This window comes from Macaca fascicularis, chromosome 20, assembly GCF_037993035.2.
Source record: "Macaca fascicularis isolate 582-1 chromosome 20, T2T-MFA8v1.1".
NCBI lineage: Eukaryota > Metazoa > Chordata > Mammalia > Primates > Cercopithecidae > Macaca > Macaca fascicularis.
Window position 1 is genome coordinate 54,107,958 of NC_088394.1, and position 26,102 is coordinate 54,134,059.

General features: G+C 47.6%; 1 protein-coding gene across 2 annotated transcripts; it reads left to right on the forward strand.

The window, feature by feature from the left end:
* The first annotated feature begins 11 nt into the window (after positions 1–11).
* USB1 (U6 snRNA biogenesis phosphodiesterase 1) lies at positions 12–24,214 on the forward strand. Of its 2 annotated transcripts, none has more exons than XM_045382619.3 (7): positions 12–487; positions 1,745–1,911; positions 12,595–12,778; positions 16,788–16,841; positions 20,186–20,291; positions 21,825–21,908; positions 22,984–24,214. In XM_045382619.3, exons 2-7 carry the CDS (start codon positions 1,800–1,802, stop codon positions 23,086–23,088), a joined length of 645 nt encoding a protein of 214 aa, XP_045238554.1. In that variant the 5' UTR covers positions 12–487; positions 1,745–1,799; the 3' UTR covers positions 23,089–24,214. The 2 variants fall into 2 exon arrangements, with proteins under 2 accessions (XP_045238554.1, XP_005592144.1); XM_005592087.4 differs by lacking the exon at positions 12–487 and adding an exon at positions 699–861.
* Positions 24,215–26,102: the final 1,888 nt, after the last annotated feature.

A 26,102-nucleotide genomic window follows, 5' to 3' on the forward strand; every position in this document is an offset into this window, starting at 1 on the left:
GGGGGAGGAGCGGCATCCCGGGCGGCGGCGGCGAATGCGGGAGGAGCGGGCGGCGCGGAGCGAGGCCGCCCCCTGCCGGGGACCCCGCGGCCGGGCCAGGTCGGACAAGCCGGGTGCTCCGGACGGTTTTCGAGTCGCCAGGCCTGGGCGCCTGGGCTAACCGTGGAAGGGAGCTCTGCTTCCGGCCACCCCACTCGGGCTTAAGGGAGGGGGCTCCCGGTGACCGCCCTCGGCCCGGCTCTGCGCAGGAGAGGAGGGGCCTCCTAGAGCCTCTGGTCTTACACTATTGACCCGCCCCTAACTGCTCAACTTGGCTCTTACGGGCTCCGACTTTGGGCTGGTTTGAGGAGGGGGCTCCAGGACCTCTGATCCTGGCCGGGCTTGGGGCAGGCGGGGGTCTACCACTGGGTCTAGTGCGCTGACCCGGGACCGTCGTGTCTGGGATGTCTGGTCCCAGGTAGCTGCAGAAAGAGCAGCGGGCAGAAAGGTGAGGGCCCTGAGCGATCTGTGAAATGGGTACACAAAGGCTGGCGGGTGCCGGGAGGCTGCAGGTGGCCAGAGCCGCGTGCTCAGCCTGCAGGCAGCGTGGAGTCGGTGGGCTGAATCTTGGTCCCTGTCCTGCCGGGTTCCGCCCCTCCCGACCCCGCCCCGAGGCGGTGCCAGCCCAGGCTCCGCCCCTGGGAGGGCGCTTCCGGCACAGCGGAACTCCGGGTGCCGGGTGAGGCTGCTCGTGGACCTGCTCTGTGGTCTTGGATGAGGCCCCATGAGCGCGGCGCCCCTGGTGGGCTACAGCAGCAGCGGCTCCGAGGATGAGTCCGAGGACGGGAGGCAGACCAGGCCGGGAAACGGGAGCCACCGTCGGTGAGGAGTGAGGAAGTCTCTCCGGAGGGCGCGCGCATTCACCCTGGACCCAGACGGGACCCGAGTGTCTGGGGGTGGAGTGGGAAGGGAGGGTGCGGGGCGGCTCCGGGAAAGGACAAGGGGACGCAGGGAGAAAGGGGGATCCAGAAGGTACCCCCAGACAAAGCCCCAGAGTGGCCCCACCTGGCTAGGGCCAAGTTGGGAGGCCAGACCTGCGTTCCGGTCCAGCCTCCGCGCTGGCCCACTCTACCGCCCGGCACACATCCCTGTACCATCCTAGGTCCGTTTCCTGATTTGAACACAATTGCGATAGTAATACTTGCTAAAGTGTAGGGAGAGCCTTTTCATTCATCCAGTAAATATTCACTAAGCACCCACTCCGTGCCAGGCTGGGGTCTGGGAATTCAGCGGTGAACAAAACCATCGGCCTCTCTTACTTCCTGGGGCTTAGGTTCTTAAATGCTAGGTCTTATCTTTGCAGAGTGCTTTACAAGCCGTAGCTCAGTTGATCTCACAATTGCTCTATCAGATAGCCATATACCTTCAGATGAGGCATTTGAGGCCCAGAAAGGGGACATAACTTGCCCAAGATCACAGAGCTAGAAAGTGCCACTCCAGCCTGTCCAGCTTGGGAATGTGACCCTTGAACCACATTGCTGTATGCCTTGTTGTTTCCCATGGGGACCTCGTGCCCCAGAGTTGGAGACCCCAATGAGACAATACTGGAGAAACAATTTTGCTATCTAGAAGCTGCTTCCAGCACCAGGCTGGAAACACACCCTCAGAGCCACCATATATAAGGGGTTACAACTTTTGTGGTATGTACAAAGGTAGAGAATGCTGAGAGGATAAATGTGGCCATTTTTCTTTTTTTCTTTTGCAGTGGCCAGAGCCCCCTTCCCAGGCAGAGATTTCCAGTACCTGACAGTGTGCTGAACATGTTCCCGGGCACCGAGGAGGGGCCTGAAGATGACAGCACAAAACACGGGGGACGGGTGCGCACCTTCCCCCACGAGCGGGGCAACTGGGCCACCCACGTCTATGTACCATGTGAGTGATGTGTAAAAGGAAAGTGGCCAAGACCCATAGACCCATAAGTGCCTCATGAAGAGTAGAATCTGGCCCCAACTAGGAAGAAACCAGAAACCTCTAACACTGGTTGTGGGAAAGTCATTGACTTAGCAGAGAAAGAGCAGGTTTCAAGAATTGGGGATTTTTCTGTCATCTTGGTTTTGAATTCATAGCCTGAAATATGTATTACCTCTGGGTATAATATTCTCCCAGTTCATGAGGAGGTGACCAAAGGAGAATCTGGAGCAGAGTGTCAAGGTCATGCCAGGGCACAGCAGGCACTTTATTTCTGAGAGGGCCCTGGATACGCTGGGTGTGCAAGGTTCAAATCCCACCCTAGCTCTGATCAGCAGGTGGCAGGCAGAAAATGCCCAGGCTTCAGAGTCTTGTAACCCCTTATATATGGGTTCAGAGTCAGACCTCACTCCGCTGCCCACTACTCTGGGTGCCCTTTATAAGATACTAGACTTCTCAGAGCTTCCGTTTCTTCATATCTAAAATGGGGGTAGCGCTGGCTAGACCAGGTAGCTCACGCCCATAATCCCAGCACTTTGGGAATTTTTGTATTTTTAGTAGAGACGGTGTTTAACCATGTTGGCCAGGCTAGTCTCGAGCTGCTGACCTCAGGTGATCCACCTGCTTCGGCCTCCCAGAGTGCTGGGATTACAGGCGTGAGCCACCATGCCCGGCTGAAAAGACATGCAGCTGCAGTCACATATTTGGTAAATAGACAAATAATATGTGAACATACAAGGGTGGTCATTGTGGTGTTCTTTGTGAAAAATTGGAATCATGCTAAATGTCTATCAATAGTAGACTGATTAGAGAAATGCTAATCTATTCTGATTAATAGATTACTATGGAGCTCTAATAATGAACTTGACCTCTCTATACTGAGGGGAAAGATGTCCAACATGTAATGTTATATGTAGAAACTAGTTCCAGAACTGTTTAAATGGTATACTCTCTGTTTTTTTTTTTTAAACAAATAAGATACATAAATTAGTATATGCATATGGAAATAGGCACCAAAGTTTAACAGTAGTTATCTCTAGGGTAGTTGGTGTTGAAAGGGGGGGTATATGCCCCTAGGGGAGAGGTCAAGATGATCCCACACTTTAGGGTGTAGGAGAAAATCATTAGAACTTTTAAATGTATTTCTTTTTATCTCATCTTTTTATATTTCTGTTTTTGAGAGTGCACATTTTATAACACATAATTTTACAGAGTAGCACACACTTATAATTCATAAATATATATTTATTAGAGTATACATGCAAACTTGTTTTACTAATGGGCTGTGTGATCACAGTAGTTTGGAGACCATTGCTTTAGGTGACAATTTCAGGGGCTCCTGCTTTTTCCTTTGCATTTTTTAAAACATTTTTTGTCTTAATAGACTTTATTTATTTGTTTGTTTGAGACAGAGTCTTGCTCTGTCACCCAGACTGGAGTGCAGTGGCACAATCTCAGCTAACTGCTACCTCTGCCTCCCAGGTTCAAGCGATTCTCTTGCCTCAGCCTCCTGAGTAGCTGGGACTATAGGCATGCACCACCATGCCCAGCTAATTTTTTGTATTTTAGTGGAGATGGGGTTTCACCATGTTGCCCAGGCTGGTCTCAAACTCCTGAGCTCAGCCCATCCACCCACCTCGGCCTCCCAAAGTGCTAGGATTACAGGCATCAGCCACGGTGCCCAGCCTAGACTTTATTTTTTAAAGCAGTTTTAGATTCACAGCAAAATTGAGCAGAAGGTACAGAGATTTCCTCTATACCCTGTACCCCCACACAGGTGTAGTCTCTCTTTTTATCAATACCCCCCACCAGATTGGTACATTTGTCACAATTGATGAACCTACATTGATGCACCATAGTCACCTAAAGTCCGTAGTTTACATTAGGAATGTACTGCTGGATTATGTTTAGTTTTGTAAGAAACCACTAAACTGTCCTCCACAGTGGTTGTACCGTTTTGCTTCCCATCAGCAATGAATAAAAGTACCTGTTGCTCGTCAGCATTTGGTATTGGCAGTGTTCTGGAGTTTAACCATTCTAATAGGTGTGTAGTAATATGTCACTGTTGTCTGTTAATTTGCATTTCCCTGATGACATATGATCCAGATCATCTTTTCATATGCTTTTTGCCATCTGTGTATCTTCCTCAGTGAGGTGTCTGTTAAGGTCTTTTGCCCACTTTTTAATCATTTTTGCTTATTAATACTGAGTTTTAAGAGTTCTTTATATTTGCGATAATAGTCCTTTATCAGATATGTCTTTTGCAAATACATTTTTTTCCCAGCCCATAGCTTGCCTTTTCATTCTCTTGACGTTGTCTTTCACAGAGCAGAAGTTTTTAAGTTTAATGAAGTCCAGCTTATTAATTATTTCTTTCACGGATCTTGCCTTTGGTGTCATATCTAAAAAGTTATCACCAAACCCAAGATCATCTACATTTTTCTCCTATGTTATCTTTCAGGAATCTTACAGTTTTGCATTTTACATTTAGTTCTGTGATCCATTTTGAGTTAATTTTTGTGAAAGGTAGAAGGTCTGTGTCTAGATTCCTTTTCTTATATATGGATATCCAGTTATTCCAGCACCACTGGTTGAAAAGACTATCTTTTTCACATTGTATTTTTTTTGCTCCTTTGCCAAAGATCAGTTGACTGTATTGATGTGGGTCTATTTCTGGGTTCTCAATTCTGTTCTATTCATCTATTTGTTCACCAATACCACACTGTTTTGATTGCTGTAACTTTACATAGTAAGTCTCAAAGTTGGGTAGTTTCAGTCCTCCAAGTTTATTCTTCTCCTTCAGTAGTGTGTTGACTATTCTGGGCTTTTTTTGTGTGTGGGCAAGGAGGGGGGTTCTTTTTTTAGAGAGAGGGTCTCACTATATTGCCCAAGCTGGTCTTGAATTCCTGGGCTCAAGCAATCCTCTTGCCTCAGCCTCCCAAAGTGCTTGGATTACAGGGATGAGCCACAGCACTTGGCCTATTTTGGGTTTTTGCCTCTCCATGTACACCTTAAAATCTGTTTGTCAGTATCACCAAATAATTTGCTGGGATTTTGATTGGGATTGCATTGAATCTGTAGATCAAGTTGGGAAGAACTGACATCTTTACAATACTGAATCTTTCTATCTATAAACATGGAATATCTCTCCACTTATTTAGTTCTTTGATTTCTTTCATCAGAGTTTTATAGTTTTCCTCATATAGATCTTATACTTATTTTGTTAGATTTATACTTAAGTATTTCATTTTGTGGGGGTGCTAAGGTAAACCCTGTATCTTTTATTTCAAATCCTACTTGTTTGTTGCTGGTGTATAGGAAAGCAAATATACAGAAATTGACTTTTGTATGTTAACTTTGTACACTGCAACCTTGCTATATAATTTATTACTTCCAGAAGTTTTTTTTTTTTGTCAATTCTTTTGGATTTTCTCCATAGACAATCATGTCATCTATAAAGAAAAACACTCTGGGCATGGTGGCTCACACCTGTAATCCCAGCACTTTGGGAGGTCAAGGCAGACAAACAACCTGAGGTTGGGAGTTCAAGACCAGCCTGACCAACATGGAGAAACCCCGTTTCTACTAAAAATACAAAATTAGCCAGCCGTGGTGGTGCACGCCTGTAATCCCAGCTACTCAGGAGGCTGAGGCAGAAGAAAGGCGGTGGTTGCGGTGAGCTGAGATTGCACCATTGTACTCCAGCCTGGACAACAAGAGTGAAACTTCGTCTCAAAAAAAAAAAAAAAAGGAAAAACAGGCCAGACGTGGTGGCTCACACCTGTAATCCCAGCACTTTGGGAGGCCAAGGCAGGTGGATTGCAAGGTCAGGAGTTCAAGACCAGCCTGGCCAACATGGCAAAACCCCGTCTCTACTAAAAATACAAAAATTAGCTGAGTGTGGTGGTGCATGCCTGTAATCCCAGCTACTCAGGAGGCTGAAGCAGGAGAATTGCTTGAACCCAGGAGGTGGAGGTTGCAGTGAGCCGAGATTATGTCACTGCACTCCATCCTGGGTGACAAAGCAAGACTCCGTCTTGGGGAGGGGGAAAAAAAAAAGTCTTATTTCTTCTTTGCCTATCTGTATACCTTTTATTTCCTTTTCTTGTCTTATTGCATTAGCTAGGACTTCCAGTATGAGTTGAAAAGCCATAGTGGGAGGAGGCATCTTTACCTTGTTCCTGATCTTAGTGGGAAAGCTTTGGAGTTTCCCATCAGATAGCTATAGGTATTTTTAGACATTCTCTATCAAGTTGACAAAGTGCCCCTCTATTCCTAGTTTTTTGGGAGTTTTTATCTCGAGTGGGCATTGGATTTTGTCAAATACTTTTTATGTATCTATTGATAGGATTGTGTGATTTTTCTCCTTTAGCCTGTTGATTGGGTGGATTACATTAATTGATTTTTGAATGTTGAGCCTGCTTTGAATACCTGGGATAAATCCCATTTAGTTGTGGAGCATTATTCTTTTTATAGGTTGTTGTATTCAATTTGCTAATATTTTCTTGAGAATCTTACATCTCTGTCCATGAGGGATATGGGTCTGTAGTTTTCTTGTAATGTCTTTTTCTGGTTTTGGTATGAGGATAAAGCTGGCCTCATGGAATAAGTCAGGAAGTATTCTCTCTGCTTTTGTCTTCTGAAAGACTGTAGATAATTGTTTTAATTTTTTCCTTAAATGTTCAGTGGGATTCTCTAGTAAACCAAACCCATCTGGCCCTGGAAGGTATTTTTTTTCCAGAGACACAGTCTCACTCTGTTGCCGAGGATGGAGTGCACTGGCATGATCTCGGCTCACTGCAAACTCTGCCTCCCAGGTTCAAGCTATTCTTCTGCCTCAGCCTCCTGAGTAGCTGGGATTACAGGCACCTACCACCACGCCTGGCTAATTTTTGTACTTTTAGTAAAGATGTGTTTTACCATGTTGGCCAGGCTGTTCTCAAACTCCTGACCTCAGGTGATCCACCTGCCTTGGCCTCCCAAAGTGCTGGGATGACAGGTGTGAGCCGCAGAGCCCAGCCGGAAGGTAATTAATTATTTATTCAGGCTGGGTGCGGTGGCTCATGCCTGTCATCCCAGCACTTCTGGAGGCTGAGGCGGGTGGATCGCCTGAGCTCAGGAGTTTGAGACCAGCCTGGGCAACATGGTGAAACCATGTCTTTACTAAAAAAATACAAAAAAATTAGCCAGGCGTGGTGGCAGGTGCCTGTAAACCCAGCTACTTGGGAGACTGAGGCAGGAGAATTGCTTGAACCCGGGAGGCAGAGGTTGCAGTGAGCCAAAATTGTACCACTGTACTCCATCCTGGGCAAAAGAGTGAGACTCTGCCTCAAAATATATATGTGTGTGTGTGTGTGTGTGTGTGTGTGTGTGTATTCGATTTGTTTAATAGATTTAGGCCTATTTAGATTATTTCTTCTTTTGTGAGTTTTTGCAGATTGGGTCTTTCAAGGAATTGTTCCAGTTCATCTAGGTTATCAAATTTGTGGACATAAAGTTATTCATGCTATTATTTGATTATCCTTTTATTATCCATGGGATCTGTAATGATGTCCCATCTTTCATTACTGATTTTAGTAATTTGTGTGCCCTCTCTATTTTTCTTAGCCTGGCTAGAAACTTGTCGATTTACTAATCTTTTCAAACAACCAGCTTTTGGTTTTATTGATTTTCTTTATTGATTTCTTGTCTTCAATTTTATTGATTTCTTCTCTAATTTTAATTATTTCTTTACTTCTGCTTACTTTGGATTAAATGTGCTGTTCTTTTTCTACTTTCCTAAGATGAAACTTGGATGATTGACTTTAGACTTTCTCTCTCTTTTTTTTTTTTTTTTTTTGTGAGGGAGCCTCGCTCCATCGCCCAGGCTGGAGTGCAGTGGTGCAATCTCTGCTCACTGCAACCTCCGCCTCCCAGGTTCAAGCGGTTCTCCTGTCTCAGCCTCCCGAGTAGCTGGGACTATAGGCACGCACCACCATGCCCAGCTAATTTTTGTATTTTTAGTAGAGACGGAGTTTCACCATGTTGGTCAGGCTGGTCTCGAACTCCTGACCTCTGGCAATCCACCTGCCTTGGCCTCCCAAAGTGCTGGGATCACAGGCGTGAGCCACCATGCCCAGTCTAGATCTTCTTCTCTAATATATGCATTTGATGTTATAAATATTCTTCTAAGCACCTTTTACTGCATTCCACAAGTTTTGATAAGTTATGTTTTCATTTTTATTTTGTTCAAAATATTTATAAAGTTTTCTGGAGATTTCTTCTTTGATCCATGTGTTATTTAGAAGTGTGTTGTTTAACCTCCAAGTATTTGGAGATTTTCCAGCTACATTTCTGTTACAGATTTTTAGTCTAATTTCATTGTGGTCTGAGATCAGACGTTGTATGGTTTCTAGTCTTTTCTATTTAAAGGGTTCTGATGCATACTATTTTTCTTCAGATTGTATTTTTGCCCTCTAGTGTGTCTTATAATTTTTCCTCGATAGCTGGACAGGAAGTACTATGTGAAAGGAACTGGTAAACAGGCCTGTATGAATGTGGTGGTGAGGTGCTGGGGGACAAGAATCATTTTGTACTCCTGTGACTGGGTCTCAATCTTTTGGTGAGCCGCTTCCTCTGGACTGGGAACTTCCCACATGCTTCTCAGAATTTTCCCCCTGTAGGTGGGACAGGATGGCCAGAAGGTGCTGCAGTCTGATATTTCACATCCCCCAGGTCATTATGAGTCTGATAAAACGCTTTCAGGTTAGGCTGTAATTAAGTTTCTCCAGAGGGCAGACCTTGTTAAGAAAAACTGGATGCTCCCGGCTGGGCGCGGTAGCTCAGGCTTGTAATCCCAGCACTTTGGGAGGCTGAGGCAGGCAGATCATTTGAGGTCAGGAGTTGGAGACCAGCCTGACCAACATGGTGAAACCCTGTCTCTACTACAAATACAAAAAAATTAGCTGGGCATGGTGGTACATGCCTGTAGTCCCAGCTCCTCGGGAGGCTGAGGCGGGAGAATCGCTTGAATCCGGGAGGCAGAGGTTGCAGTGAGCAGAGATCGTGCCACTGCACTCCAGCCTGGGCAACAGAGTGAGACTCCGTCTCAAAGAAAAAAAAAAAGAAGTGGGGGAGAAAAACAGGATGCTCCTATATGCTTCCAAATGGTTGCCTTCCCCCTTCCCCAGCCAGAATCACAGGATATTTTTTCCAGTATTCACTGCAATAACCTGGTAGACCTCTAGGAGGTAAACCTCACAAAAATGCAGGTGCCCCCACCGACAGAGTTCCCCTGGCGTTTTTAACTCAGATTTGTACACACTGAGTCTCCAGCAGGTTGTCGATTACAGCTCAGGTTTCCCTACCCTGCTGCTGGTTCCTGCAGAGCCTTCAGCTTGTTGTAGGTTTCTGCTCTGGTAATTTGTGAGTCTCTGTATTTGCCTGTTGGTCTCTCTGATTTTGGGGGCAGCAGTTTGCCCTGTGACCTCACGTCTCTTATGCAGCTAAGAATAGTTGTTGCTTTTTCAGTTTGTTCAGCGTTTTGCTTGTTGTTAGGATGAGGTGGCGACTTCTAAGCATCTTACATGCTGGACCGGAAAAACTGGAAGTCTCCTGCTTATTGCTTATAAATTTCAATTTTTTGCTATGAGCGTGTGTTATTTCTATAACCAGAAACACCTATTTTTTAAAGAAAAAATAACAAAACTTTAAATTTTTTTATTTTTAATTTTTTGGGTACATTGTAGGTGTATGTATGGATGGAGTACATGAGCTATTTTGGTACAGGTATGCAATGTGTAATTATCCCATCAGGGTAAATGGAGCACCATCACCTCAAGGATTCATCATTTCTTTGTGTTATGAACATTCCAGTTATACTCCCTTATTCTAAAATGTACAGAAAATGATTGCTGAGTATAGTCACCTGTTGTGCTATCAAATACTAGATCTTATTTATTGTATTTAACTATATTTTTGTACCCATCAGCCATCCTCATTCTTCACCCTACCTGCCCCACCCCCACTATCCTTCCCAGCCTCTGGTAACCATCCTTCTGCTATCTCCGTGTGTTCAATTGTTTTAATTTTTAGCTTCCACAGATGAGTGAGAACATGGAAAATCTGTCTTTCTGTGCCTGTCTTATTTCATGTAACATCATGTCCTCCAGTTCCCATCCGTATTGTTGCAGATGACAGGATCTCATTCTTTTTTTGTGGCTGAACAGTACTCCATGTTGTATATGTGCCACATTTTCTTTATCCATTGTCTGTTGATGGACACTTAGGTTAATTCCAAATCCTGCCTATTGTGAATAGTGCTGCAATACACATGGGAGTACAGATACCTCTTCAAGATACTGATTTCCTTTCTTTTGGGTACAAACCCAGCAGTGGAATTTCTGGGTCATATGGTATTTCTATTTTGTTTTTTGAGGAACCTCCATACTGTTCTCTATAATGGCTGTACTAATTTACATTCCCACCAACAGTGTTTCTCTACATCCTCACCAGCATTTATTATTGCCTGTCTTGAATAAAAGCCGTTTTAACTAGGGTGAGATGATAGCTAGTTATAGTTTTAATTTGCATGCCTCTGATGATCAATGATATTGAACACATTTTCATATGCCTGTTTGCCATTTATATGTCTTCTTTTGAGAGATTATCTATTCAGATATTTTGCCCATTTTTAAATTGGATTATTAGATTTTTTTTCCTATAGAGTTGTTTGAGCTCCTTATATATTCTGGTTACTAATCTCTTATCAGATGGATAGTTTGCCAGTATTTTCTCCCATTCTGTGGGTTGTCTCTTCACTTTGTTGTTTCCTTTGCTGTTCAGAAGCTTTTTAACTTGATATGATCCCTTGTGTCCATTTTTGCTTTGGTTGCCTGTGCTTGTGGGGAATTACTTAAGAAATCTTTGCCCAGACTAATGTCCTGGAGAGTTTCTCCAATGTGTAGTAGTTTCATAGTTTGAGGTCTTAGATTTAAGTCTCTAATCCATTTTGATTTGATTTTTGTATATGGCGAAAGATAGAGGCCTAATTTCATTCTTCTGCATGTGGATATCCAGTTTTCCCAGCACCTTTTATTGAAGAAACTATCTTTTTCCAGTGTATATTCTTGGCACCTTTGTTGAAAATGAGTTCAGAGTAGATGTATGGATTTATTTCTGGGTTCTTTATTCTGTTATATTGGTCTGTGTGTCTGTTTTTAGGCCAGTACCAGGCTGTTTTGGTTACTATAGCTCTGTAGTATAATCTGAGGTAATGTGATTCCTCCAGTTTTGTTCTTTTTGCTCAGGATGCCTTTGACTATTCTGTGGTCTTTTGTGGTTTTATATAAATTTTTAGATTATTTTTTCTATTTCTGTGAAGAATGTCATGGGTATTTTGATAGAGATTATATTGAATGTGTAGATGGCTTTAGAGAGTATGGACATTTTAACACTATTGATTATTCCAATCCATGAACATGGAATATCATTTCATTTTTTTGTATCCTCTTCAATTTCTTGTGTCAGTGTTTTATAGTTTTCATTGTAGAGATCTTTCACTTCTTGTTAAGTTTATTCCTAGGTATTTTATTTTATTTGTAGCTATTGCAATTGGGATTGCTTTCTCGATTTCTTTTTCAGATTGTTCATTGTTGGCATGTAGATATGCTACTGATTTTTGTATGCTGATTTTGTATCCTGCAACTTTATTAAATTTATCAGTTCTAATAGTTTTTTGGTGGAGTCTTTAGGCTTTTCCAAATATAAGATCAGGCCAGGCGCAGTAGCTCACGCCTGTAATCCCAGCACTTTGGGAGGCCAGGGTGGGCAGATCACTTGATGTCAGGAGTTCAAGACCACCAGCCTGGCCAACATGGTGAAAACATATCTGTACTAAAAATAGAAAAACTAGCCAGACGTGGTGGCACACACTTGTAGTCCCAGCTACTCAAGAGGCTGAGGCAGGAGAATTGCTTGAACCTCGGAGGCAGACGTTGCAGTGAGCTGAGATCAAGCCACTGCACTCCAGCCTGGGCAACAGAGTAAGACTCTCAAAAAAACAAAAACAAGCAAAAAAGACAAATAGATCATATCATCCTCAAGCAGGATAATTTTACTTATTCCTTTCCAATTTGAATGCCTTTTGTTTCTTTCACTTGTCTGATTGTTCTAGCTGGGACTTCCCAGAAATGCCTATTAAAATACTATTAGAAGTGGCTCATGCCTGTAATCCCAGCACTTTGGGAGGCTGAGGCGGGTGGATCACCTGAAGTCTGGAGTTTGAGTCCAGCCTGGCCAACATGGTGAAACCCCGTCTCTACTGAAAATACAAAAACTAGCCGGGCGCGGTGGTGGGCACCTGTAATCCCAGCTACTCGGGAGGCTGAGGCAGGAGAATTGCTTGAACTTAGGAGACGGAGTTTGCAGTGAGCCAACATGGTGCCGCTGTACTCCAACCTCTGCGACAGAGTGAGACTCCGTCTAAAAAAATAAATAAATAAAATAAAATAAAATTATATTAGAAGACATAGACATAGACTGCTGTCCAAGTAATTTTCTCCCCAAACCCAGAGTAATAAGGACCTCCGTCTGCCTTCTGGGCTTCTTCATTCAGCCATGGCACCTTGGCTGAGAGAACGGCCCGCCCTCTTTACTCTTCTCCTCCAGATGAAGCCAAGGAGGAGTTCCTGGATCTGCTTGACGTGTTGCTCCCCCATGCCCAGACATATGTCCCCCGCCTGGTAAGGATGGAAGCGTTCCACCTCAGCCTGTCCCAGAGTGTGGTTCTGCGCCACCACTGGATCCTCCCCTTTGTGCAGGCTCTGAAAGCCCGCATGGCCTCCTTCCAGAGGTGAGTGCTTCCCTCTGCCGCTCCGCTCCCTCCCCTCCACGGCTTCTCCTCCTCTCCTGAGCTACTGCGGGCATTACCCCAGCAGACAGGCCAGACCTAAAGATAGAACACGGCCCCTCTCCTGGGGCTGCCTGCTCTACTTCTTGTCCTGCATGACCTTGGGCATGCCGTGGAAGCTCTTGACACCCCTGATGCCTTATCTGCTCTGTAGGAAAAGCCAGCTGTTTTTCTGTAAGCCCTCGCTCAGTATTTCCAGCACTTCTGTGACCAGATGTGTGGAGTTTTTTTCCGCACCAACAAATTATCCAACTCTACAGACACCCACTGTCCTATAATCGAACTCAATTCTGACACTAATAACCCAGGGTTAGTGCAGACTTCATAGGCTAAGGGCTCAGTCCCACAAGACTGCGCTCCATGTCAGACACCATCTGCAGTGTTGAGCTCTCAGGTTACCCACAACATCTGTCTGATTTCACTACAAATCAGAGATTCTATGGACCCCCTCCTCAGGTTTGATCATTTGCTAGAATGGCTCACAGAATTCAGACAAACAGTCCACTTACTAGGTTGCCAGTTTATTACAAAAGATGTATTAAAGGATACACATGAACAGCCACATGAAGAGAGAGGTAGGGTGAGGTCTGGAAGGGTCCCGAGCATGGGAGCTTCTGACCCTGTGGAGTTGGGGGTGAGCCACCCTTCCAGCACATGGGTGCCTTCTTATTCACCAAGGGAAGCTCCTCAAACCCTGTAGTTCCAAATTTTTACAGAGGCTTCATCATGTCGGCATGATGGATTATTAACTCCGTCTCTAGCTTCCCTCCCATCCCAGGAGGATAGGGGGTGGGGCTGAAAGTTTCCAGCTTCTCATCATGCCTTGCTCTTTCTGTGATCGGCCCCCATCCAGGAGGCCACTGAGAGTTGCCTCATCAGAACCAAAGATGCTCCTGTCACCCAGGAAATTCCAAAAGATTTAGGAGTTCTATGTCAGGAGCCAGGGTCACAGACCAGATAACAGAACGAAAGATGCTCCTAGCGCCCCCCCTGCTTAGGAAATGACATAGGTTTTAGGATCTCTGTGTCAGGAACTGGAGGCTGAGATCAACACATACGTTATCATTTCACAATAATAGGTCAAACAGGTCATGGTAGTGGTGGGGGCTACCTCACTGGGGGCTTGTGGGGGTGAAAGGAGATCATGGGTGCCCTCAGCACACCACTTGGGTGAAGGCTTAGTACCAGACCCCACTTCTGATTTTGTCTGCTAACCTGGGGCCTTTTTTCCCCCTTACCTATTGCATTATGTTATAACTCTTTTCCTACCAGCAATGCATCTCCTGCTAGACTGGTCCAGATCAAAATCCTGCTCTTTCACTGAGGCTCTGCCGCTTGGCATCTCCTGCAGAATCCCTCCATCCAGAGATCGGTCGGTCCTGTGGTTGTTTACCCCTGGTGGTCATTTCACTCACCCTCATATGCAGTCATTCCTGTGTCCATCTTCCCTCCTGGAAGCCACGTTCCTCCAGGCAAGGACTGTGGCCTCTCTCTCAATTACCCCACAGCTTTTCCCTAGTGCTCTGCTCACAGAGCATCAAATAGATGCTTGTGGAGTCATGAGGCGGGAATGAGGGAACCCAGAGAATATCTTTCTGGATCGTCTACTGTTGGTACTAGAAGGAGCCTAAGAAGCCGCCCAGCTGGTGGTTTTCTGACCCTGCCTTTATCAGCAGAGCCTTTTTTCAAATGAGGTGTTGCACAAAAGCCTGGTGTGTGGCTATGTAAAACAGAAATAAACAGTCTTCTAGCCAAAGCCCTACTCCCACAGTTCAGGGGGCCATAGGCCCAGGAATTCCATAGGATGTCACTGCCCAGCTGGGAAACTGCTCAGTTAGTTGAACCCCTTCTGGGGGCCAGAGGAGGACAGGATTTGTCCCAATCCGGTCACTTGGCTGGGGAATCAGGACTCAAACTCATCTCTCAACCTAGTCCAGCCCTCCCCCTCTTTGGATTGTCATTATCAAATTGATTGAGCCGTATGTAAATTATCAGGACTGTCTTAACCACAGGTACCAGAAACCCAACCCAAAGTGGCTTAAACCAAAGAGAAATTTATAGGCTGGTATAACTAAAAGATTCAGAGGTAGCACTGGCTCATGCATGAATGGACCGGGGTAACAAGATATCAGATGGCACCTGACTGTCACCATCTCAGCTCTGTCCCCTTCCTTTGTCACAATGATGAAGCCACCGCATCTCCGGGCTGATGGTGTACCAGCCTGGAAAGACAGCCTCCCTCTCTGATTGGCTTCAGCACAAGTCACAGAAATGACTGCCTGGTCTGACCCGGCTCCTGTGTGCTTTCTTTGGGAGTAAAGAGTTAACAGGCCCTTCCCCCTTCCACACAGAGTGCTTCCCTTATCCTGCAGAAGCAGCTTCCCTGGATGAAGGAGGAGAGCTAGTGCTGATGACTGGCACACTGCACCTGCGCTGGGAAGACGCGTGAACTGCGCCCCTGCAGGGACGCCACAGCCTAGGCTCCCCTGCATACAGTGGTTCCTTAACTGGGCACGAGTCCCTTGCTGGGACTTCTGAAAATTCTGCCTAAAGTCCATTGCAAGAAATTCTGATCCCTGTGGGATGTATATGTGGCTGGTTCCCTTGCTCACTGGGAGACTAGAAAACAGCACCTGGACCGGACCCCTGGGCTGGTTCCCTCTGAGGAAAGGATCTGTCACTGCTCTGTGTCACGAGTGAAGCCTGGCCAGGTGTGGTCTCTTCAACTTTGATCATCTGGTTGAGCCTAAGGTGACCAAGAGTGGGCGGTGCACCCCTGATTCTGTTAGCTGTGACTGAGGAGATGCTAAGCTCTGCTTGGCCAGGCCTGGGCAGCCTGCCTCTGGAGTAGGGATGGAGAGCCATCTTGCAACAGGAGGTTACCAGGAGAAGGGGTGTTGGTTGGGCACAGACATCCAGTGTCCACTCCAGGATGTTTGGGAGACACCTTGAGAACTCTTCCTAAAAGCTGCGCTTAATTGAGCTCCTGGTGGTTCTGTGATCCCTTACATTTTCCCCAGAGGCAGAGAGTTGGCTGACTGACTTTTGCCCTTGGGCAGATTGTGAGACTCTCCCTAGCACGCTGGTATATTATGTTCCCTCAGATGGGGGTGAGCCCCTTGGCCTGGGGGCTGTAAAATGATCTGTTTCTGTGATGGGACTTTCTATGGTGAGATTGCTAGTGTCTCAGAGAACAAAGGACAGAACCAGTCCAAGTCAAAGCACTCACCTGGCTGAGCCTGACTCTTTCTGTGTTATTGATCTGAGGGGTGGGTGGGTGGGGGCATCTGTCTCGATTTCACACCAACAGAGACCTACTTCCCCTCACTAAAGGGTCATAGGTGACAGCAAGGACTCTGGAAACAGGCAGACTAACTGTGCAAATCCTGGCTCACCAAATTCAGCTTCACCATGCCTCCGTTTCTTTGTCTGTAAAATGGGCATAATTGTAGGCCTGCTCACAGAGTTGTGTGAGGATTCAAGAAACGGATGTGTGCAAAGGCTTGAGCTCAGCCCTGACACACGAAGAAATGTTCTCGTGATTGCTTAGATGAAATCGGAGTTGTCTATTTTTTAAAAAAACTGCAAGAAATGAATCAGCTGTTAAGTGGTCCATTGTCACCTACTTGATAAATAGGCTTTCTCAGTTCCCATCAGTAAAGTTGAGATAGTCTCAAATTATTTATCGAAATGAACTGCTATTAACAAAGTAAAATTTTTACTAGCACCTGGATGATGTTGTATGTTACTCGGGCTGGGTGATTTCAAGGTCTTGTCCAGCTCTAATGTTTTAGGATTCAGTATACTATCTGCATAATGGGGTAATAATATTAAGTGCAAAATGAGTTAACTATATTTTCAAAGTGCTGTTTGTTTTTTTTTTTTAACATAAGCTATTTTTTCTGCTTTTTCTCTTATGATTTTTCCTAAAATATGGTCTTCTACATTTCAGATTCTTCTTTACTGCCAACCAGGTAAAGATTTACACCAATCAAGAGAAAACCAGGTGCGTCTTCCCAACCCCCAGTCACTATTAGAGGAAGATTCTTTGGTGCAAAAATTGAGTGCTTTGTTTCTGGACTTATTTGTCCCGTTTTTTGTTTGCTTTTAACCAACTCAGTGACTACAAAGGCAGCTATCCCCAAATCTGAACCTTTCATTAAGAAAAATAACTGGGAGATCCCAGGTGCAGTAGCACATGCCTGTAATTCCAGCACTTTGGGAGGCTGAAGCAGGTGCATAGCTTGAGCTCAGGAGTTCCAGACCAGCCTGGGCAACATGGCCAAACCCTGTCTCTATGAAAAATACAAAAATTAGCTGAGTGTGGTGGTGTGTGCCTGTAGTTTCAGCTACTTGGGAGGCTGAGATGGGAGGATCGCTTGAGCCCTGGAGGTCAAGGCCGCAGTGAGCCACGATTGCACCACTGCACTCCAGCCTGAGCAACAGAGTGAGACCCTGTCTCAAAAAAATAAATAAAAAGGCCAGGTGCGGTGGCTCACGCTTGTAATCCCAGCACTTTGAGAGGCCAAGGTGGGCAGATTACCTGAGGTCAGGAGTTCAAGACCAGCCTGCCCGACATGGCAAAACCCCATCTCTACTAAAAATACAAAAAATTAGCTGGGTGTGGTGGCAGGCACCTGCAATCCCAGCTACTGGGGAGGCTGAGGCAGGAGAATCGCTTGAACCCTAGAGGAGGAGGTTGCAGTGAGCCAAGATCATGCCACTGCACTCTATCCTGGGCGACAAGTGCGAAACTCTGTCTCAAAAATAAATAAATAAATAAATAAATAAATAAATAAATAAATAATGACTGGGGGAGCATGTGGGGGGTGTTGCACAGAGATTGAGAGAAGCATCTTGGTTTAGTGAAAACCTGTGAAAGTCAGAAAACCTGTTTCTGCCCAGCTCCATCCCAGTTGTGGTGTTTGGTCCATGTCTTCATCTCTGTGACCTTTCGTTTTCACACTGGCACACACCTCCCAACATCCATTGTTGGGCAGTTGTAAGGCTCAAGTGAGCCCCAAGGCCTTTGAAAAGTTAAAAGTATTGAAGTGTTAGATGAACATAAGAAGAAATGATTATCCTGCCTTCAAAGCGAGCCTCCCTGTCTGACACACTCACTGGGCCACCTTTTCTGAGCCCTTCTGAAAGGGGCCTCATTTATTCGTTCACTTATTCCATGCTGCACAAGTTTGTTAAGCACCCACTTGTGCCAGGCATTTGCTGTATGCTAAGGATTCATCAGTGAAGAGGTAGACACAGCCCCTGCTCTTTTCAATCTCATATTCGGAGGGGAGACAGATAATAAGTAATGAGAGTGTTTGTTAATAACTGTGGTGTGATATGATGGTTAGGAGTGGGTAGTCCAGGAGGGTACCAGGGAAGTGGCCAGGGAGATGGCATTTGATGGTGACCTGAGAATGAGAAGCCAGTCTTGGGAAGAGCTGTTGCAAGAGCTTCAAGCAGAGGACATAGCAAACTAAGTGACTCCGAGGCAGGGAAGATTTCAGCGTGTTTGAGGGGGCCAGTGAGGCCAACCCCAGAGAGCACATGGGAGAATGATAGGAGATGAGATGGGCAGGGTTAGCCCATCCAGGGGCTGCAATGTCAAGTACGGAGTTTGAATTTTCAGTATAATGGGAGCCATTGGAGGGATGTGAACAGAGGAGAGGCATGATCTGATGTGTATCTGGGGATGTCGGTCTGGCTAGATGGTGTGTCTGTGGCCATGGAGTCTGGGGGCAAGATAGAAGGGAGCAAGAGTGAATGCAGGGAAACCAGAGAGGAGCCAAGTGTCATTGTCCAGGTGAGGGACCATTGGTGGCCTAGATTAGGGTGATGGCCGTGGAAGACCAAGAGGTGGACACACTGGAGATACACTGAGGCAGAAGCAACCAAATTACCAATGGGTTGGATTTATGTGACGCAAGGGGAAGATGAACATTGATTCCTGGGTTTGAGGCTGGAACAACTGGCCCCGTTTTCTGTGATAGGAGACACTGGTGGGATGAAAATCAAAAATTCTGCTTTGTACCTGTTTGTTTGTACCTGTTAGGTTTTGCTGCCTATTGAACCCCTAGGTGGAAATGTCACATACACAACTGGGTGTTCAGGAGAGGGACCAGCTGGAGATAGAAATGTTGGCCAGTGTGGGAAGCGGGGCTGGGTGAGAACAGCCTCCTGGAGATTGCAAATGGAGGAGATCCAGTGATCTTCACCATGGAGAGGCTGGAGAGGAGAGAGGATGGCAGAGGACACTGAACCGGGAGACAGGAGGCAGGATTAAACCAGGACTGCATGGCAGGTGGTGTCTTGGGAGCCAAGAGAGAAAAGGGTTTCAAGGAGGGAAGAGTCCACTGTGTGAGATACTGATGAGCAGGTACGAGGCAGACAGCAAAGTGTCCCTTGGATTTGGTGACATGGAGGTTGTTGGCAACTTTGACAAGAGCACTTCCAGCAAAGTGGGTTGAAGATGGGAGGTGAGAAAGAGATAGTGATGGTAGACAAATTGTCTTTTTGAGAAGTTTTACTGAGAATGGGATGGGGACTGGCTGAAGCCGTGGGTTCACGGTAGAGTTTTGTTTGTTTGTTTGTTTGTTTGTTTGTTTGTTTTGAGACGGAGTCTCGCTCCGTCGCCCAGGCTGGAGTGCAGTGGCGCGATCTGGGCTCACTGCAAGCTCCACCTCCTGGGTTCACGCCATTCTCCTGCCTCAGCCTCCCGAGTAGCTGGGACTACAGGCGCCCGCCACCTCGCCCGGCTAGTTTTTTGTATTATTTTTAGTAGAGACGGGGTTTCACTGTGTTAGCCAGGAAGGTCTCGATCTCCTGACCTCGTGATCCGCCCATCTCGGCCTCCCAAAGTGCTGGGATTACAGGCTTGAGCCACAGCGCCCGGCCTGGGGGAGAGTTTTTAAAGACGAGAGAAAGCATGTGTGAGTGCTTGTGGGAGGTGTGGCAGATGCCAGGAAGCAAAGTCCTTGAGAAGAGGCCTCCTTGAGGACAAGAGTCGTTTGCAATTGGAACGGTGATGGAGAATGGAGAATGGAGATGCAGAAGCTTCTGGGTTTGTGTCTTGGCAGTGGTGGGTGAGGGCATTCCTGGAAGGGTTACTAGATCCAGGAGAGGGAGGAGAGCTGTGTGGGTGAGAACTGGGAAAGGAAGGTTTACAGACAGAGAATGTGGGGACTGAGAGAGTTGGCTCATGGAGCAGGAAAGCGAGTGTACCAGGGAGACAGGGTGAGACCCACGGCCCAGGTCTGTTGGCTTTCTGCCTGGCTCCTCCTCGGCTGCGCAGATGGCTGGTGTTCTCAGAGGCTGCATCTCATGCCTGTGTTGTCTTCCTCTCCCCAGGACCTTTATTGGGCTCGAGGTCACTTCAGGGCACGCCCAGTTCCTGGACCTAGTTTCAGAGGTGGACAGAGTCATGGAGGAATTCGACCTCACCACTTTCTACCAGGTAATGAATGGGGCTGCTGCTGCTCCACTGACCCATTTCTAATGAGAATAAAACTGTCTTTAAAGAGGCCCTCATAAGAGGCAAACTGAAGACCCTTCAGAACCTCCCGTGTCAGTGCTCTGAATGCCAGCCTTCTGAGGATGCACGCCTCGGGAGTGAGGGCTTTGAGCTGTAGTCAGATGCAGCCCACCCAAAGTCCAACATTTCTTAGAAATCTTGCTTTATATCATAAATACACCCGAGATTTGTACCTTCTGCTCCATAATGTTCACATGTTGTTTTCACGTTTTTTAAGTAGATGTCCCTAATAATTTTTGGTCAAATTGACCCTCAGAGAAGAGTTGTAGCTTCACACACCTTCCTGCACCTTGCCCAGGCCCTCCAACGGCACCTGGGCTCTAAGTCGACTATCAGGGCTTTGAAGGGCCATTCGTTTTATTTGATGTATGTTTTTAAACCGTGCTGAGGGAGATAAGTATGAATTTGAATGGTGACAATTATTGTTGCTTCAAAACTTGAGACTTTGGGGATTTTGTTCATGTCATCTGAAAAGTATGGTGTATACTGGAATGTCCTAGATCAGAATAGACGGTGGATTTTCTTTCACGTCACAGATGTAATGACTCTCTATGATACTTCAAGGAAAGCTTCTGTGAATAGGACTGTCTTAGCTCAGGCTGTCATAACAAAATACCATAGACTGGGTGGCCTAAATAACAGAAATTTATTTTTGCACAGTTCTGGAGGCTAGAAGTCCAAGATCAAGGTGACAGTGTGGTTGATGTCTTTCTTTTTTTTTTTTTTTTGAGACAGAGTCTCACTCTGTCACCCATGCTGGAGTGCAGTGGCGCATTCTCAGCTCCCTGTAACCTCCGCCTGCCATGTTCAAGCAATTCTGCCTCAATCACCCGAGCAGCTGGGACTACATGTGTGCAACACCACCCCAGCTAATTTTTGTATTTTTAGTAGAGACGGGGCTTCACTGTGTTGGCCAGGCTGGTCTCAAACTCCTGATCCGCCTGCCTTGGCCTGTCAAAGTGCTAGGATTACAGGCGTGAGCCACTGCACCCGGCCAAGTGTGGTCGGTTTCTGGTGAGGGTTCTTCCTGGCTTATAGATGGCTGCCTTCTAGCCATGTCCTCACGTGGTGGGGCAGGGGTCGGGGGCTGCAGGGAGAGAGCAGTGCCCAAGCTCTCTGTGATTAAAGGGCACTAATCATGAGAGTCCTGCCCTCATGACCTCATCTAACCCTAATTACCCCTCAAAGGCCCCATCTTTACATATTATCACATTGGGGGTTAGGGCTACATGAATTTGGGGGAGGGGACATGATTCAGTCCATAGCAAGGACCAGTCCTATGCTATTTTGTCCATCTGTGGAGGGTGCTTGGGATCAACACTGAGGATCTTGTCTCCCACTGGGCAGGCCAGGGATCCAGCAGGGACGTCACGACAGCTCTGTCACAGACCTGCTGTGATGGCAGGGTCTGCCAAGGTGTCCAGATGACCGCCTGCCTCTCGTTTCCCTCCCCAGGACCCTTCTTTCCACCTCAGCCTGGCCTGGTGCGTGGGTGATGCACGTCTCCAGCTGGAGGGGCAGTGCCTGCAGGAACTACAGGTGAATTTCCAGGGCAGGAACACAGAGCGCGCTGAACTCCAGAAATGACGGGACAGATGCTGGAGAGGAGGAGGATGAGGCACCCAAACCCGAATCCCTGGGAAACAAATGACATGGCAGGAGACCCCAACACCTTCCCTTGCAACTCAAGGTGTGGCCCCTGGACCGGCAGCTTCAGCGTCACCTGAAGCTTATTAGCAATACAGATCTTTACCCCCCCCCCCCGAACCCCCAACCTAAGAAATCAGAATTACATTTTAACAGATCTCTAGGGATTTGTGTGCACATTACAGTTTGGGAAGCACTGCCCTAGAACCCTGATCTGCGAGGAGGCTGCAGGCTTCCCCTGAAGTCCTAGCCACTGGCCCAGGGGTCAGAGGCTTGGGCCTGGCACTGGAAATGGGTGAAATGTACCAGGTGTAAGTAACATCCAGCCCCCAGAATCTATCAAATTTTGATAAGTAGCTGAAAGATTCCACTTTCCCATGTGCGTTCTTGGAGGAGAACCAGCAGGTTACATGAAGTGGTAAGTGGTGGCTGATACTCCAGCCCCGGCTGGGGAGACAGTAGGGAGTATGGCCATGCAGGAAGGTTGGCCTAGAGTTGCCAACACTTCTGCTTCATAAGAGAAGCCAGAAACCTAGGTTTTTACATGTAATCTTGTCAGTTTTCAAATGTCAGCAACTAATTTGGATGTTTAAAAAACATTTTGCAAGCCAAACCAAACATGTGCAGGCTGGACGCAGCTGTGCTCCCTCATTAAGGAGCCGCCTTGCTGTTGGCCTGATGTTGCTGGAGGTGGCAAAGAGCTCTAGTTTGGGCTCCGGCAGACCTGGGTCCCAGGCCTGGTTTTATTGGTTTCTGTAATCCAGGGCTCTGAGCATCTGTGTCCTCATCTGTAAAGTTGGGATGATGGGACCAACCTCAGATATTACAGAAGTGATCAGACAAGATCAATAATGCAGAGCCTGGAGCCTGCAGCCTCTGAAGTTGGGTGAGCTGGTTTTGTTTGCAGTGCCCTCTGGGTCCCAGATGCCCCTTAATGTGACTGTCCTCCCCTGGCTGCTGTTTTAAGGCAATCGTGGATGGGTTTGAAGATGCTGAGGTGCTGCTGCGCGTGTACATCGAGCAAGTCCGCTGCAAGTCTGGGAACAAGTTCTTCTCGATGCCTTTGAAGTGAGCACCAGAGGCCTTCCTCCTCCAGGGCCCTCTGCAGACCAGGCTGAGATGGAGGAACCTGCTAAAATCAATGGAGATGCTTCTAGCCTCCCAGTAGGAGGTCCCAGCTATGCCTTCAGCCTGGCAGAAAGTGTAGCCACTCCTCATCCTCCGAGTGCTCGCTCTCGCTCTCTCTCTCCCGCTCTCTCTCTCTCTCCCGCTCTCTCTCTCTCACACTCGCTCTCTCTCTCTCTCTCCCCCCCCCCTCTTTCTCTTTCTCTTCCCCTCCCTCTCTCTTCCTCTCCTCTCTCAGCTGTTGCGGGTTGTAGGTTGGGTGCGACTGTGTTGTGGTCCTTCCCAGAAACTGCCAGTAGAGGGCAGCCTGGGCATCCTAATTCTTACTCTGGTTGTTAAGCAAAGAAAATACTGGGGTCAGTGGTGAGCCCACCCACACTCGCCAGAATCTCCACTGTAGTCCCCCTAACAAACAGCCCTTCACTCCCTCTCCCACTTCAGCAATTTGTATTTTGATGCCATTGGCCTCAGATCAGAGTGTTTTAAATCATCACGCCCTGGCTTATCCCTGGCCAAGCCAGGACACGGGGTGCTTCAGTGGGTCTGTCACCCTCTCTCCTTGAAGCATGTCGCTTTTATTTATTTACTTTTACTCTCACCCTGCTCCTGTGCCAGCAGGGGCTACTTCAAGGCCAAGGTCCAGGATGAGAACTTGTGACCCAGCCTCAGTTTTCTCCACTTCTTTCTCCCTCTTTCTCCCGCTCACTCTAGCAAGGTGCCTGGGGAGACTTGAACAGATGTTTCATTTTGGCCTGGCCAGTGGCTGAAAGCCAGGCCTCCAATGCACTGTGACCTCTGGCTTCCCCAGCAGCTTTCCCAGAGAGGCAGAGGGGCCTTCCACAGCCTGGGTTCTGCTGCTGCCTCCTGCCTGCTGCAGCTGCAGCATTCTGAGGGGCAACGTGGAGGAAGGGCCAGGGATGCATGGGATTTTAACTTTTTCATCAAACCTTCTGCGTGGCAAGGAGTCAGTCAGTCCTCTTCAGGTGTCTTCTGGATTTCTGGTGATGGATAGAGAAATCTTTTTATGTTACAGTTTTAAATTATGTTCAACAAATAAAAAATTGCATTTCTTATTTTGGATCTTTTTTGGACTACTTGTATTTAACCCAGTGAAAAGATGACTTTCACCTTCCCCTACCCTGTCCAGCTGTGTCTCTCAGTTTGGGGGGACTCTTGGAAGTCTCTGCTGTGACTTCCAAGGTGGCCTTGAGAGGCATTAATGATGCTTCGGTAAAATAAGGGTAAGGAGGAGTCGCCCGGCCTGCAAGGTCTACACACAGAGTTCTCACATAGCACATCTAGCCTGGAGCTAGGCATGTGGCAGGGGTCACCACCCTCATCCCTCACCCACATAGGCAGACATTGACACCTTATACTGCTGTGACACTGAGCGCTTCCCGATACCTTCTCATGTCTTCCAGTATCCCCCCGAAAGGTAAACAGGGTGGGGATGGCTAGTCCGCTGTTAAAAGAACAGGTTAAGTGACTTGCTTGTATGAGAAATCACAAGGAAGGGCCGTACTCAGCCCTAACCTCAGGTCCTGTGCTGGGGCAGCCTTGATCCAGCCCAGCACACCACCTCATGGTCAGGCCTGGCATCTGAGTGGGGACACAGGGCTTGAGGGAAAGGTGTGGGGCGAGGGGCCTGTTGCCCAGGCTCCCATGGTGGCCCCCACTGCCCCGCCTTTCCTGAAAGGGGCAGCCTCCCAGCCGCTGCACTGAAAGACCCAGGCACTTTCTGGGCCTTGTTCCTGCTCCCCACTGCATTGATCTGACTCCAACTCATCATTGGGTTGGTTCTTCTGGAGAGGAGGAAGATGCAGGGCATCCTTTCTGGCTTGCAGGCAACACGGCAACTCTGGCTGTGCAGCCTGTATTTAACTGACACCTGCCCTGTGCCAGGCCCTGAACTGGGCACTTGGTGAACCAGACTAGGTCTGCCCTCTGGGTGCTCACAGCAGGGCTGAACAGGCAGGGAGCACAGAGAAGAATCTGCATCCTCAACATGGCACTTCCCCAAACTTCGGTACTGGCTCTTATTGGGAGGGGGGCAGGTGTGAGGTAAGACCTCCATCAACAAGCCCAGGAAGAGGGATGGGGCCATTCCCCCCAGGGGAGGATGTGGCTGGGGAGTCCGTCTGTGCTGAGGATGGAATTTGAGTGCAGCAACTTTGAGAAATGGGCCAAGATCAATAACCGGCTCCTCAATGGAGAATGGAAGGTGGCAATGGAGGAAGGAAGCAGGAGCCTCGCTGAGGGGGAGGGGTGGGCAGGCTGGGCCTGAGGAGGAGGCTGGCGGCAGGAGCTTGGCGGGCACCCAGACACTGAGTGTGCCTCTGGAGCAGAGTGAGCCCGCTGAGCAAGCGCTCCCGCTGACAGTGCAGAAGCAGCCGGGGCTCTTCCATAAGAGGAGATTCTCCATAAGAGGAGAAACCTCGGAGACAACTCTGGAGACACAGGGAAGACCAGAGCAGGCTGCAGTCCCCGCCAGGCAGGCTGGCCCAAAGAAATCCTCTTGATGAGGATTTTATCACACCAGGGAGAGTACAAAATCAACACATCTGGCCTCGGTGTCCTCAGATGTTCCCCACAGGGCAGGGAAATCATCTCACGCCTGTTTGGCTGATTTCCACCTGGCACTCTCCAGCGCCTCTCCAGACCACCCCAGCTTTGTTTCCAAGGGAGAGGGAAATTACCTTGGCTTGTTTGTTTATTCCTTGTCTTGGCACCAAGAGTCCCAAGGCCTGCTTCACCTTTGATGGTGTGTTGGGTGGGTGCATCGCCTGAGGGGCCCCTGGAGGGGAGAGCTGGAGGAGGGGGTGTCCTGGGCCCAGTTCCAGCCCACAGCTACTTTCCTTCACCGAACAGGAGACCTCCCCTACGACCTCAGAACTCTCCTTTCGCAAACGAGGAAACAAACCCAAAGAGGGGAATAACTTGCTCCGATTGCCCAGTAAATTA

What these genes read in the sequence shown, in the direction of transcription:
- USB1 (XM_005592087.4), top strand. Translation starts at nt 764, where the DNA reads ATGAGCGCGGCGCCCCTGGTGGGCTACAGCAGCAGCGGCTCCGAGGAT. An exon ending in CACCCACGTCTATGTACCAT is followed by an intron (nt 1,912 to 12,594) that starts GTGAGTGATGTG and finishes CTTCTCCTCCAG; the next exon opens with ATGAAGCCAAGGAGGAGTTC. An exon ending in AGTGCCTGCAGGAACTACAG is followed by an intron (nt 21,909 to 22,983) that starts GTGAATTTCCAG and finishes TGCTGTTTTAAG; the next exon opens with GCAATCGTGGATGGGTTTGA.